Here is a 16,338-nt window from a genome sequence, read left to right on the forward strand (position 1 = left end):
TTTTGATTTATTTATTTATCTTTGGCTGCGTTGGGTCTTCGTTGCTGTGCACGGGCTTTCTCTAGTTGCAGCGAGTGGGGGCTTCTCGTTGCGGAGCACGGGCTCTAGGCATGTGGGCTTCAGTAGTTGTAGCACGCAGGCTCAGCATTTGTGGCTTGTGGGCTCTAGAGCGCAGGCTCAGCACTTGTGGTGCACGAGCTTAGTTGCTCCGCGGTATGTGGGATCTTCCCGGACTGGGGCTTGAACCCGTGTCCCCTGCGTTGGCAGGCAGATTCTTAACCACTGCGCCACCAGGGAAGTCCCTCTGCCTTTTAAACTGATGATGTATATAGGAAATAATATTTGTACAGATTTTTGGGAGGTACATTTATTGGTGCACTGGGGTAAAGGGACCATCTGAGGACTGAGGCATCAATATCTTGAGCATATACCTATTATGAATTCATGGGAAGTGCCACAGCACACTGACTGTTGAACTGAATGAGTTAAGTGTCTAAGAAAAACCCAGTCGAGTTATTGGTAAAGGTTAGGTGGCTTTTAAGGTGACTGTCTTCAAAGGGAAAAATAGACTTACTTCTTAGACAATAACAAAATATAATTTGAAAACATTTAAAAACTGGTCCCAGAGATTCAGTTGTTTGGGGAAAAAAAAATGCCCAGAGCAGGATGCATGTTGAATTAGCCATATAAAAATGTTCATAGTGTTAGTGTTCATAGGAGGGCAGTCCATCAAGAAAAGAAGTGAAATACTCTGAACCTTTCTGCTTTTATTCAGAGTGGGGCTGTGTTGTTTGGTAACTGTCACTATGTAAGGAATAGTTTTTTTGTTTAGCAACTGTCATTACACATTTTTTTCAATAATTTATTTGTGCAATCTCCTGACTTCTCTCCTACCTATACTTGCCCTGATGGGTGGATTTTGAACAAGGATATGATATGTTAGATCCATCCTATTCCCTTTTTTTTTTTTTTAATACTGTCTTTTCTACAGATTTCAGACTCTTCAAAGTCATTTAGTGAAAGGGTCTGTCCTGGGTGGTGGAGTAGATTTGGATTTCTAGCATTGCCTATCTGTAGCTATGACTAACTCAAGATTTTCTTATTGGGATATTCAAAGCCATGTTTTCAATACCTCTATAATAAAGCTGGTGTTTTAATTTCCAGAAAAAAAAAAAGAAAAAAAAAAGCAACTGTCATTACTTAAGGGGTAGTTGAAAATATGTACCCTTGAGTCAGTGAAAAAAAGGACATGGGAGCAGTCTTAAATATTTGCACACTATCATTTGGAAAATAGACTTGTAGTTTTGCACTGGAAAGCAGAGTCAGGATAGACCTTATATGAAGATGGAACTCTTTTCCATCAGAGCTGTCCGAAATGAGAAAGGTTACCTATTAGATAGTATACTCCACATTACTGGGGGTGTATTTAAATAGTGACTGATTACCATTTTTCAGGAATTCCTTCTTTGGGTGGTGGGGGAATTTGTTTCCAGTCCAAATTTTTTAATTATATGTATGTATTTCTTTAGGTTCTTAATTTTTATGTTTTCACTTATTTTAGGTTACACCCCTGCAATTAAAGGACAACTCTTACATGTTGATGCCACTACCAGCATGCAATACCGGACTCTTTTAGAAGCAGAAATGTTAGCAGTAAGTCTAGAGTGTATGATGATATGCCTACATCCATAAAATACAAATTTGGTTTTAATTTTTTAATATAAAATTTTAATGGCCAGGAGGTCATCAAAAGGTCAGTCTTCTCATTCAAGAACAACCAGATGCTCTTGACCATGTTTTTGGGAAGAGGTGTAGATTCCCAATGCTGTGGACTCCCTTTGGCATCTCTCTGTTGCTCTTCTTTTGGGGGAAATGAATATAAGGCAACACTACATGGGTTTTTGGCCTTTAGAAATGTGAAAAGTTCTCGGTGTATTGTTTTTAAACTTCATTGTATGGCTAGACTAGCTGTCTCCTATGCTGTAAGTAAGATAATTTTTTACTGTATGTTTTCTGGCCCCATCAGATTCTTTCTCAGGGCTTAATAATTCATTGTCCTTTTTTACTTGATGAATAAGGTAAAAGGAAGAAAATCTTATTGATACCCTGAATTGCTCCATATTAGAATAAATATGGAAATGCTCATGATTGAAAACTGCAGGTCAGGAACTCATTAATCAAGCAGATTATTATTTTTTCTCAGGGATGACAGTAATAACAACAATAATAACAAAAGTCACTGCGTAGAATGGCTGATATTTAGAGAGGATTCTTTTATATTAGATGATATCATTAGGTCCTTAATTGCTTGTCTAAACAAGCATATTTATATATGATATATGTAAATTAAGAAGAAAATTTTGCAGTTACCAAGAATATAATGAATACTATAAATATGAATATTCAGCATTTTAATGAATTCCTGAGCTATTGCTGATAAATGGTGCTGTGCAATAACGGTATTCCTGGCCAGGCAGCTCTTGCCTTTGCAGAATTGCCAAGCTTTGGCAGGTGGAATGTACCACAAAGCATCATGTCAGATTTATAACTACTGTGCTGTCAAATAAGAACCGAGGAGGCACTGGGGGCCAAACTTCTGTGTGACGGTATGCATTGCACTCCACCCTGCCTGACCCGAGCCCCTCACTTAACAGATTAGGTTTAAAGAAGAGTTAATGAAGTTGGCTGTTACTCTGTTTAGCTACAGTATCAAAACTGTAGCCTGATTTGTTCTTAAAGTTTTTTGGCCACATCATGGCTTAGTATTTTAAGGAGCTGGATGTAACCATGAATACTGACCTTTAGCCACAGCAATATTAAAACCTCTAAGGGACATTCTGTTTGGCTCAGTAGGAAAATAAGTTTTAATTACTCACCAGTTTGTGCGAGTTCATTTCTAATGCTGTCACACAATGTCATATTTTAACCTCTGACATTTTTACTTAACATTTGATTTGCAGTTTCACATCAATGCCAGCTACCCCCGAATATGGAACATGCCACAGACATGGCAGTGTGAATTAGAGGTTTATAAAGCCACCTACCACTTCATCTTTGCACAGAAGAATTTCTTCACAGGTAATTTTCTAATAAGTATAAATACAATGAGATCTGAGATTTATCATAGTAAACTTGTTTATAGTCAATAAGTTTTGCTTTTAGATTCAACATAGGGACTTGATGACACAATTCATACTTCCTTTTACACTTCTTTTGGGGCCAAGTTTATCAAAGGAAAAACTTAAATATACATGTTCTATGCTGTCTTCTAACCCAAACAAGGAAAATATGAACCCAAAATTGAGCTTAGGAGGAAGTGCAAGAACTCATTTTTGTGTCGGTCTGGTGGGGGTAAGTTGGGGAAGATGAATCAGTTTCTTTCTCTTCCTGAATTAGGCATCATTGTGGCTCTACTATTTTGTTTTAGTTAGTAATCCACAGACAGTATATTCAAATAGTCAAATACGTTATTTTTGTATTTGGAGTCCCTACTTAACTCCTTTCTGTTGGCATGTATAATTGAGTTGATGCTGTCATTAGGTGGAAAAAATTCTTTTATTTCTTGCAGCATATTATGATAGCTACTCGTTATTTTATGATTATGGGAACATGTGGTCTTAGTCTCTGAATGACATAAATATTGCTACATAAAAATACATTTTTTGAGCCTTTCTGTAAGAAGTTTAGCCAGAGTTGGTCTGCTTTTCTAGGATCAGTGGCTACCCCAGAACTCCTAATATTTGCTTGACTGATTGCTGCATTTATCTGTTCGTCCATCCACCCACCGATCATTTACAAGCATTCTGTGCTGAGTACTAATATTTGTGGGTATAGCAGTCATTAAGATATTCACAGGTTTCCCTGTCCTCACATTACTTACTAGCAATATGATGTTGGCCAAATTTCCTAATTGTTTAAGCTTCAGTTTCCTTATCTGTGAAATAGGGATAACAATTTCTAACCTAATTTTGCTGTTGCTAGAGTTTTGGCCTTTTATAATAATGCCATTACTATAATATATTCAATCATTAGTCTTCTATATTTGTATTTTGCTTTGATCAGGAGCCTTATCGTGGAGATTAGATAGAATGATTCTGTATTTTTGCAGTTGTATAATTCTTCTCCAAGGCTCAAGTCAAGGTCCCAGTAGTAGAAACTTTGACAGAGTCCCTGGCAAGTTAAATTTTTGTCAGTGAAGCTGAATATTGAATAAGTACTACTTAATTCAGATTTATGAAAAAAATAATAGCTAAAACTTACAGTGTGTATTAGTGTCTGTCTCTGTTCTAAGCAGTTTCACATATTAAATCATTAAATCCTCATAAATTCTCTGAGGTCAATTTTATTATCATTATCCTTATTTTACAGATGAGGGCAGTGAGTTACAGAGTGGTTAAGCAATTTGTCTAGGGTTACGCGACTAAGTCAAGCTAGGATTCCAACCCAAATAGTCTGGTTCAAGAATCTGTTTTTATATAGATAGCTTCTTTGCATAGTCTTTTCCTTCTCACTTAAGATTTTATCATTTCTAACTTTGCTAATCTTTTAAAATAGATTGCAGTTTCTTTCTTTTTAAATTATAAAGTATTTATTTAAACTTAAAGCCCAGTGTTTTCAAGCATTCAATACTTCACATTGTTTTTCCTCCAGAATTTCACAATCTCAGACTTTAGCAGTGCCAAGAATACTTGGAGTAGAAGTATAACTTTCTCAAAATTTAAACTTTATTTTGTAGTAGCGCTTACATTTAGACTGAATATTGTATTAGTTAAACAAGTACACATTTCCTAAATTACAATTGTGATTTTTCTTAAATTATTTTCTTTCTCTAATCTTTATGCTTATACCTATTTAACTTCACTTTTTTAGTTATTTTTTTCTAAAATTTATTTGGAGAAATTTAAAAAATATAGAAAGGTACAAAACTTAAGTTCTCATCTCCCAGATTTAACAGCTATAACATTTAGATATATTACTTCTGAAATCTTTCTAGAGTCCTTCAAAAACTTATTTATTCTTTAAAAAAGATACTATCAGAGAGTGATATTAATTTAGCCTTGGAGAGAACATACTTGGTCATAGTGTTTGAATTGCTTTTCTCTTTTCTCAGTTTTACATTTCTCTGTTGACAGATTTTTGCAGAAAATAAATTATCTATTTTGTGTGAGGGAATACCTAATATGCTTCAAGACCCATTCTCATGCCAGTTATTAGTGGGATAAAATTGTTCTTAAGAGATTTCAATGTGGAACAGAAATCTCTTCATGATAAATACAATATAGAGCCTCAGGAATGAAAGATGTAAAACAGGCAAAAGTGGTCTTTACAGGCAATAATGAAATTGACTTAGGTTTACTCTGATAATGGGAGAAGAAAATATAATGGTATTGCAAAGCCCCAGTACCAGGTGATGGACATTTTGTAGGTTGTTGGCCTATCAACTTAATTATAAAGTGAGTTGTAGATGAGTTTTTTCCCAGACTAATATTTAGATTACCAACTTCACAACTTCTAAAATTTTATTATCTAAACGATTAAGGCCGTCATCAAGAAAGTGCTTCCAAATAAATAAATTTATTTGGTAAGACCATCTGGTAATAAGAGCAGCTTTTGGTTTAAAGAGAAATACATATCGGAAGTAGTTTTTGAGGTTCCTAGTAAAGATATTTTGTTACCGTAATTTTTAATATTTGTCAGTAAAGATATTGTATAAGCTGGTAGGGAAACTATATTGCAGAATATACTGATGTTTAGATAAGATATTAAAAAAACTAATAAGACATTAAAATAGAAATTGGCTAAAAACTATAAAATTTTGTTGGTTTCCTTAGATGATTAGTAGATTATTTGAATTTGTGTTTATTTTACTAGCAATTGTAGCTCAGTCTTTTAGGTAGTAGTATGAAGTAGATAAATGCAACCAGCATAAGTTGAGAGTCACTTGTTAATAATGAGTCAAAACAAATATAAGCCATGATCTCAACGCAGAGAGAACTTATAGAGATAGTGCTTATGGGAATTTATTTATCAGTCTCAAGTATATTGGCATGTGTAGTACTAGACTTAGACAAATAAAACAATACATAACAGTACACACACACACACACACACAGACACACACACACACACAAACACATTGAGTGCAAGCATGAATTTCAAAGCTAACAAATGCATGTAAGACGTGGATACAGAGGAAATCAATACGATCTGAAGATAATTAGAGAAAGTAAGGAAGGACATTAAGATCGGGAATGGTCTTTGTAAATGAACTCAGTAATATTAACTAAAATTTGCATAGTATGTTTTCATACAACATTCCAAAGCATGTTCATTGGTATAATCTTCACAACAACTCTGAAAAGGGATAGCTGTTATTGTTATCCTTGAGTTAACAATGAGGAAATTGAAGAAACATTCAATGACTTGGGCAGACTCATGAAGCTAGTAAGTGGAAGAGATGGTTAAGAACAATGTTTTGACTGTAGTAGACTCTGTACTGTCTCTGTAGTGTCATGCTGTTGTTAAAGATGGTTAGAGTTTTTCTGCAACAAAGAGGTTACCAAAGAGTGTGTTCATTTTAGAAGGGATGAATAGTTTGAGTAAAAGTGCAGAACCAAAAATGTTTATGAGGAAGAAAAGTGTGAAAATCAGCTTGATGAATGGTGAATTTGTATTGTGTAGTTGGCTAATCCCAGAGATGACTTTTGGGCATCTCTTAAGTGCTGAACGCTGTGTTAAAGACTAAAGTTAGATAGTAGGGATGCAGTCAGGTTAGTTAGGTAGGGCGGTATGTAGAAGTAAAATTTTAGAAGTAGGCATAGATACTATAAGGTATGATGAGCTAGTGTGATTGCTTGTTAAATGAAATAAAAATATATTTAAAGTAAAATCGTTAAGTGGAAATTTCTGTTCTCTAGTCTTAGAACAGGTTAATAGCCATATATGCCTTTTATCGTTGATATAGTAAAACTGCATCTTACTAAGATTAATTTAAATTGTTATTAAAATTTGATATCAAATGTATTATTTTGCTATTTTATCAAGAGATGAGTCTAATATATGTGCACAAGTTTCTGTACATTGCAGCTACATTTTAAATGAGTTCATATGATATTTGACATCTGATTTCATTACTGAATCTAATATTTTTCAGTTTAAAGATATCCTTTAAAATTCAAAGGAAACTACTTTAAATATTTAATTATTTTTGCCTATTATTTTCCTTAGAATATCTTTAATACTAAGTGCTACTGTTTGTGGAGTGCTTATCTGGTGGCAGTTTCTGTGCTAAAAGTTCACATATATCATCTAAATTCTCACAATAAGTCTGTGAAGTTGTCCGCATTTTGTAAAAGAGAAAACCGACAGCATTTCAGTCATTTGTTCAAGATTATGTAACTAGTAAAATGATAAAGCCACAATTTAAACCCAGGACTGTCTGGTTGTCAGAATTTGTGCTATAACAATGGTACTTGTAGTTGTTTCCCTCTCTCAAATACACAAAGTTCTGATTTTATAGCACTGTTGTTATGTACTGTGAGTATACAAAGATGAGCTTGACACCTTTTAGGAGGAGACCATTTACTGAAGGACATCATTGCTGGGAGTATACAGTGCATGCAATAATGTGAATGCCAGAGGAAAAGTAGAGGAACGCACTGTGATAGAGCAGGGCTAACATCTTTATGTAAAGACTTTTTGCCTATTGAGGTTAAAAAAAAAAAATTGAGGTATGAAAGGATAAGCAGACTAAGAACTATGAACTATGAGCAGACTATGAACACAATTTTAAAAAACAACACTTAAACCAACAAATCAGCAATACAGTAAATCAGCAATCAACAAATATGACTGACTATAATTCTAAGGCCAAGTCTTTGTTTTGTTCACATTGTATTCCCACAGTCTAAAACAGAGTCTGGGACACAGTAGACATTCTGTACGTATTTGTTTTGTGAATAAAACAATGCGAATAATGTTCAACCCTACTTGTAATTAAGAAATTCAATTAAAGTGAGAGAGCATTTTTCAATTACCAATTATCAAGCCGCATCACCCCCACTCCCGGCCCGCCCCCCCAAAAAATATAGAGAAAGGGAGAGAGGTAGAAAGAAATATAATGCAGGAACAGGTACAGTGAAATGGATAGTTGACCATACATTTCTAATAGGAGCATAAATGGATCTACTACTCTTGGAAAGCAGTTTTGTGATTTATAATAGCCTTAAAAAAATTCATAAACTTTGACCTAGCAAATCCATATTTTAAATCTATCCTGAGAAAATAATCCTGAATATGTAAAATATCTTGCATGAAAATATACATGATAACATTATATATAACAGAAATTTTAAGAAAGTCTAAATATCCAAGTACAGTAAATGGTTAAGTAAATCTTTGCGAATCTTTTTAATGAACAAAATTTTTGTTAATGTGTACGAAATAACATGGCAAAATTTTGAGTTCAATGAAAAAAGTAACGTAACATCTAGGGTAGTGTAAAAATCTACATAGAAAAAAGAACTAGGATGAGATATATCCACAATGTTATGTATTTTGGTAACAGAATATCAGGTAATTTTTTTTTCCTCTTCTGAAGTTTCTTTAAAAACGTAATAGGTATATGAAATGCATAAAAGTTTTCTTATTTGGAACTGTGATTAGTAAGTAAGCATTTTTACTGTCAAATCATTTAGCTACATCTTAATCAGCTTTTTAATATCTTTGTATAGAAGTTCTTTTTAGATAACAATAGGAAACTTTTTGGTGTTAGAATATTTTTATTTTGTTTTCTGAATTTCAATTAATTTTACATTCTGTCTCCTACCGCAATAATTTTAGATTTAATTCAAGACTGGTCAAGTGATAGTGCTCCAGACATTTTTTCATTTGTTCCATATACATGGAATTTTAAAATCATGTTTCATCAATTTGAAATGATTTGGGCAGCTAATCAGCACAATTGGATTGACTGTTCCACTAAACAACAGGAAAATGGTAAGTACTTTTTAAAAATTAGGTTAGTATTCTGTTCATTAAGACAAATACCAGCAAAGAACTGGTATTGATTTTTATAGTTTTAATAGATACTAGAATTGATCTTCTTTTCCATTGTCTTATAAGACTCTCAGAGAACTATTTCAGAATTTGTATTACACTAAGCATATTAAATTTAATTTTGTTTAGGTGTATATTTAAGGCAGTTTTTGTTGAAAATTTTTTTGAAATTAAAAGTAAATTTATTTATTTATTTTTGCAGTGTACCTGGCAGCCTGTGGGGAAACACTAAACATTGATTTCTCTTTGCCGTTTACGGACTTTGTTCCAGCTACATGTAATACCAAGTTCTCTTTAAGAGTACGTATAATTGGATGTATTGTTTATTCCACAAGGTTTATTAGTAAGTTTGATTTCCCAGCACTTACCTTTACTCTCTCCTGCCCATCCTATTGCCACCTTGAAGTATTTTGGTTTTCCACCATTGTTCACTAACTTCAGTGGCACAGAATTGCCTGTTTCTTTTTTGTAGTTAACTGTAATATTCTGCCTTTCCCCTAAGTTCCCCAAGTTCCCCTAAGAAGTTGGGCAGTAACTTGAAAAGATATGTGTACCCCAGTGTTCATAGCAGCATTGTTTACGATAGCCAAGATATGGAAGTGACCTCAGTGCCCATTGACAGATGAATGGATAAAGAAGATGTGATATATATACTCACTGGAGTATTACTCAGCCATAAAAAAGAATGAGACCTTGCCATTTATGACGTGAATGACTGGAGGGGTATTATGCTTAGTGAAATAAGTCAAACAGAGAAAGACAAATACTGTATGTTTTCACTTATATTTGGAATCTAAAAAGCAAAACAAATGAACAGATAGATAAAACAGATAAAACAGAAATGGACTTCCAGATACAGAAAACAAACTAGTGGTAACCAGAGTGGGGAGGGGAAGGAGGAGAGATAAAGTAGGTGAAGGAGATTAAGAGAGATAAACTACCAGTTATAAAATAAGTCATGGGGATGTAATGTACTGGGAATATAGTCAATATTTTATAATAACTTTGTATTGATATAGCATGTAATCCATAAAAACACTGAATTGTGTTATATGACTGAAATGAATATAATATTGTAAATCAACTATACTTCTATTAAAAAAAAAAGCTGGGCAAAAAAATAAAATAATTCCTTGAGTCGATTATTTTGTTAGAGCTCATTTCTGACCTCTGTGACTAATCTATATGTTCTCTTTAGAACTTATTGTAGCTCTAATATTAGTCTGTGAACTGGATTTTACATTTCTCTATACAGTTGATGAACAATGTGGAGGTTAGGGACGCTGACCCTCCCTGCCATCATAAATTCATGTGCAACTTAGAGTCAGTTCTCCTTATATCCTCCATATCCTTGGTTCCTCTATCTGAGGTTCAGCATCTGCAGATTCAACCAACCACAGATTGTGTAGAACTGTAATATTTACTGTTGAAAAAACATCCATGTGTAAGTGGCCTGTGCAGTTCAAACCTGTGTTGTTCAAGGGTCAGCTGTATTTCATTCCTAATTTTAACGATGAATTCAATGAATAAACCCCGTGATCCAAAAGCCAGCTCTTAGGAGTTCAGAATTCATGGTACACCTAACTTTAAGGTATACAATCATTAGTAGTTGTAGTATTGATGGAGGTTATGAAGGTAAAAAATAGCAACAATAATAAGAGCAGCCAGCAAGTATTAACATCTACTTTGTGCCAGACACTTCTCCAAGTGCTTTATGTGTAGTAACTCATTTATTCATTCTCAGAACAACCCTCTTGAAGTAGTTGTTGTTATTATCTGCATTTACAGAATAGGAAACTGAGGAGGCAAGTTTATGTAACTTGTCATATAGCTAGTGAGTGGCCAAGTTAGAATTCGAGCCCAGGCAGTATAGTTTAGGGCTCCACTCTTTTAACCGCCCCACTGTGCTGCCTGTTAAGAAACCAAGCATCAAAATGAGCAAAGATTAAGGGACCTATAAGGAAAACAAGTGAAACTCAGTGAAGATGCTTTGATATAATTCTTACAAGGCAGTTGAGGAACCAAGACTTACTAGAATCAAAATAGACAATCATATTTTTAAAATACAGAACATATTCCACCTAAGCTTATATTAGCTGAGTTTTAATTTTTTTTTACTGAGTTACATGCAAAATATCCAAGGAAATCCATGGAAGATAACTTTCTTACTGTTTTCTAGAAACTGTGCTGTTAATTTCCCTGATTTTTTTTTTTTTACTTTCTTTTTCTTAGAGATTTTATTTTTATTATTATCTTTTTTAAAAAAGGTTAATTAATTAATTTGTTATTTTTGGCAGTGTTGGGTCTTCGTTGCTGTGCGTGGGCTTTCTCTAGTTGTGGAGAGCAGGGGCTACTCTTTGTTGTGGTGCACGGGCTTCTCATTGCGGTGGCTTCTCTTATTGTGGAACACGGGCCCTAGGTGCGTGAGCTTCAGTAGTTGTGGCACTCAGGCTCTGTAGTTGTGGCTCGCAGGCCCTAGAGCACAGGCTCAGTAGTTGTGGCACACAGGCTTAGTTGCTCCGTGGCATGTGGGATCTTCCTGGACCAGGGCTTGAACCCATGTCCCCTGAATTGGCAGGCGGATTCTTAACCACTGCGCCACCAGGGAAGTCCCTTTCTTGACTTTCTAAGCAGAATTTAGTTTCAGTCAGTGTAAGATCTTATTCCAGTTACTTACCTGATTATTCAATGTAAAACCTGCCTTTTCAAATTTATGTTTATTTTCTGTTTAATTGATTATTATAGATAAGCTTCCCTGTAAATAGTAACCTAACAAATTTATGTACCTATTTTGTTACTTTGGGTTATTATAAACTATCTTTTAGGGAGAAGATGTTGATCTTCATTTGTTTCTACCAGATTGCCACCCTAGTAAATATTCATTATTTATGCTGGTAAAGAATTGCCACCCAAATAAAATGACTCATGATACTGGTATTCCTGCTGAATGTCAAAGTGGCCAGAAAACAGTGAAACCAAAATGGCGGAACATTACTCAAGAAAAGTAAGTACTTAATGTTAGTGATCTAAGTATTTTGTGTTTATGTGGAGAAATTACTCTTCTAATTCTTTAAAAGAATGACAGTAAAATTTGATTATCTATAACTGGTGTCTGTATACAATCAAAGGAATAAGTACCAGACTAGAAACTTTATTTTTATCTTCAAAGGGCTGGTTGGGTTGAATGCTGGACTGTCCCAAGTGTCATGCTTACAATTGATTACACATGGCATCCAATTTATCCACAAAAAGCAGATGAACAGCTAAAACAGTCATGTAAGTGTTTTCATATAATTTGTACGTTGAAATATCTAGTGTTATAATTGATAAACATCGAAGATACAAGGAGAAATTAAAAATATTTGGAAATGCATCTATTGGCAATTTTATACATTTAAAATCTTTTAAGGATTTTGGTATAATTACAGCTAACTTTCATTGAGCATTTACTATATATCAAGTACTATATCAAATACTATATATATCAAATACTAGGCCAAGCTGTTGCCTGGTTTACTTTGTCTCATTTAACTCTTCAAGCAACTCTGTGAGATAGATGTTATAATTATTATTGTCATTGTAGAGTTGAGGAAATATGCTCAGAGAAAGTAAGTAATTTTCTCAAGGTCTGCTGAGCTAGAAGAAGCAGAGCTGGAGTATGAAGTTAGGTATATGTAAATCTATATATTTAAAGCGCTTGATTTTGTGAAATGTTAGTTTCTTTAATGCATTTTGACAACTGTTATATCATTTATAGTTTACCTGAGGCTTAAGTGCTGCTTTATTTGGATCCAAAGTGGAATTAGAGTCAAGTGATATTTCCTGTGTATTTTTCCAGTGAGTTCAGTTTTTAAGAATAGTTTTTGTAACTTTCTCATATGTATATGTTGATAATGTCACACTGCGTTTGAATAGCTGTTTATGTGAAAGTAACTTCATAGTTTAATGCCTAAGTATAGTTAAAGCCTAATTGTGACCCAGATTTACAGTATGTTGACAGAACTTGATGAGAATGTTGCCTTTGTTAATGGGAACTTTTCATCGATTTTTTTAAGTTTGATTTATGTATTTTTATACATATTTCAATGAAGTCCATACTTTATTGCATTCTTAACTATTAATCTTTCAGGTTTGTTTTCATTATATACTACAGATACTTTAGCAGCAATAGTTGCTTTCATATTTGCAAAATAGAATTTCTTAGTGACTAGTTCTTTGAAGAACTTTTAAGAGGTGCTTTCCTCCCTCACCCCTCAAACATTATTCTTTTTTCCTCAATTTATTCCAGTGTCAGAAATGGAAGAAACAATGCTATCTGTATTAAGGCCATCCCAGAAAACAGACAGAGTTGTTTCTTCTCCCTCTACTTCTTCACGTCCACCTATTGATCCCTCAGAACTTCCACCTGATAAACTTCATGTAGAAATGGAACTTTCTCCAGATTCTCAGATAACTCTCTATGGACCTCTATTAAATGCCTTTCTATGTATAAAGGTAAGATTTAAAAGAACCTCCATTTTTTTTTTTTTTTTTTTTTTTTTTTTGCGGTATGCGGACCTCTCACTGTTGTGGCCTCTCCAGTGTGGATCATAGGCTCTGAACGCGCAGGCTCAGCGGCCATGGCTCCCGGGCCCAGCCGCTCCGCGGCATGTGGGATCTTCCCGGACCAGGGCACGAACCCGTGTCCCCTTCATCGGCAGGCAGACTCTCAACCGCTGCGCCACCAGGGAAGCCCTAATATCAGTTTGAATACTACTAGAGAAGTATTAACTCTGTTTTTGCATTACCACATGTACATTGAACCTCAATATTTTTAACTAAAAAAATTACATAGTAATACATAAACAAAAAAAAGAGGACTATAACAAAGAACACAGAGAAAGAAAGACATACCTTTGTTTTAGACTTCTTTATAAATTCTGTTCCATATATGTTACCCATGTTGGTAGTTTATTATGTTTTGATGCAGACTGTGCATTACAGACTTTACAACAACTTTTTAGTAGTGTCAGAAGTTTGTTGTGCTAAATATTTGTATTTATATTCATCAAGTTAATTCAGAACTTGTATGAAGTGTCTACTGAAACAAATTTAAAAGTTTTAAGTTTTGACATATTTTATAAAATAACTTCTAACCCAGTGAACTCTCTGCTTCCTTTTATTAGGAATATATGTCACACGTAACTCTCTAAGTTGTTTTTTTTTTGTTTGTTTGTTTATTTTTGGCTTAGTGTCATGCTGACATGGAGATGTAATCCTGTCTTAAATCCTGTCTTAAATGTTTTTTCATTAGTTTTAATGTATAACTTATGTTCTACTTAGTGTTAGAACTTTAAAACTTTCTGGAAGTTAGGTTTGACACATGTATTATGTATGTATGTATATATAAAAGAAAACAGAGAATACAAAAACTCACGTAACTGAGATTATATTTTTCTTAGTTATTGAAATTAAACATCAAGAAATTCTAAAGGATACATCACTAGAAAAAAAAATTGCCCTGTATTTATTTGACTGTAAAACTGACTTCCACAAAATCCCCAATAGAAACTAGGCCTGGCATTATTATTACAAAGAATGCTAAGAAGAGTATTTAGTGAATGTGCATTGTAATTTATGAGGACATTTTATGGAAATGAGAGGTCTTCTGAAGATGTAGACTACATAGCAACTCTAAGTGTCAGGCCAAAGTCCTTTCAGTAATATTAAAACTTCATATTATTTCTTACGTTGCGGACATAAGGTTGGATAACAGTACCCCTTATATTACTTTTATGAATTGACTTCTGTTAGTCTTACTACATTTATTCTTTTTTTCTTGATTTTTGTACATTTTATATATATGCTCTATTTTATTTTTACATCTTTATTGGAGTATAATTGCTTTACAATGGTGTGTTAGTTTCTGCTTTATAACAAAGTGAATCAGTTATACATATACATATGTTCCCATATCTCTTCCCTCTTGCATCTCCCTCCCTCCCACCCTCCCTATCACACCCCTCTAGGTGGTCACAAAGCACCGAGCTACTCTCCCTGTGCTATGCGGCTGCTTCCCACTAGCTATCTATTTTAATTTTGGTAGTGTATATATGTCCATGCCACTCTCTCACTTTGTCACAGCTTGCCCTTCCTGCTCCCCATATCCTAAAGTCCATTCTCTAGTAGGTCTGTGTCTTTATTCCTGTCTTACCTCTATGTTCTTCATGACATTTTTTTCCCGTTAGATTTCATATATATGTGTTAGCAAACATTGTTTGTCTTTCTCTTTCTGACTTACTTCACTCTGTATGACAGACTCTAGTTCCATCCACCTCACTACAAATAACTCAATTTCATTTCTTTTTATGGCTGAGTAATATTCCATTGTATAGTCTGCATTGTACATTCCTGCCTCCTTTATCAAAGAGAAGGTGACCATATGTGCATGGGTTTATCTCTGGGCTTTCTATCCTGTTCCACTGAGCTATATTCCTCTTTTTGTGACAGTACCATACTGTCTTGATTACTGTAGCTTTGTAGTATAGTCTCAAGGCAGGGAGCCTGATTCCTCCAGCTCCGTTTTTCATTCTCAAGATGACTTCGGCTATTCAGGGTCTTTTGTGTTTCCATACAAATTGTGAAATTTTTTGTTCTAGTTCTGTGAAGAATGCCATTGGTAGTTTGATAGGGATTGCATTGAATCTGTAGATTGCTGTAGATAGTAAAGACATTTTCACATTGTTGATTCTTCCAATCCAAGAACATGGTATATCTCTCTATCTATTTGTATCATCTTTAATTTCTTTCATCAGTGTCTTATAATTTTCTGCATACAGGTCTTTTGTCTCTTTAGGTAGGTTTATTCCTGGATATTTTATTCTTTTTGTTGGAATCATAAATGGGAGTGTTTTCTTAATTTCACTTTCAGATTTTTCATCATTAGTGTATAGGAATGCAAGAGATTTCTGTGCATTAATTTTGTATCCTGCTACTTTCCCAAATTCATTGATTAGCTCAAGTAGTTTTCTGCTAGCATCTTTAGGATTCTCTCTATATAGTATCATGTCACCTGAAAACAGTGGCAACTTTACTTCTTTTCCGATTTGGATTCCTTTTATTTCCTTTACTTCTCTGATTGCTGTGGCTAAAACTTCCAAAGCTATGTTGGATAAGAGTGGTGAGAGTGGCAACCTTGTCTTCTTCCTGATCTTAGTGGAAATGATTTCAGTATTTCACCATTGAGGACGACGTTGGCTGTGGGTTTGTCATATATGGCCTTTATTATGTTGAGGAAAGTTC

General features: G+C 34.2%; 1 protein-coding gene across 4 annotated transcripts in view; it reads left to right on the forward strand.

Annotated features, from left to right (window-relative positions):
• The window catches only part of BLTP1 (bridge-like lipid transfer protein family member 1), a 205,100-nt gene that overhangs the window by 53,646 nt on the left and 135,116 nt on the right, over positions 1-16,338 (forward strand). For all 4 annotated transcript variants that reach the window (XM_024745037.1, XM_024745040.1, XM_024745038.1 and 1 more), the window contains 7 exons: positions 1,562-1,653; positions 2,961-3,078; positions 8,842-8,997; positions 9,260-9,357; positions 11,883-12,061; positions 12,227-12,333; positions 13,346-13,551. In XM_024745037.1, coding sequence (XP_024600805.1) covers positions 1,562-1,653; positions 2,961-3,078; positions 8,842-8,997; positions 9,260-9,357; positions 11,883-12,061; positions 12,227-12,333; positions 13,346-13,551 — 956 coding nt within the window. The remainder of the gene's footprint in view (positions 1-1,561; positions 1,654-2,960; positions 3,079-8,841; positions 8,998-9,259; positions 9,358-11,882; positions 12,062-12,226; positions 12,334-13,345; positions 13,552-16,338) is intronic.

This window comes from Neophocaena asiaeorientalis, unplaced genomic scaffold (genome assembly GCF_003031525.2).
Source record: "Neophocaena asiaeorientalis asiaeorientalis breed wild unplaced genomic scaffold, Neophocaena_asiaeorientalis_V1.1 scaffold65, whole genome shotgun sequence".
NCBI lineage: Eukaryota > Metazoa > Chordata > Mammalia > Artiodactyla > Phocoenidae > Neophocaena > Neophocaena asiaeorientalis.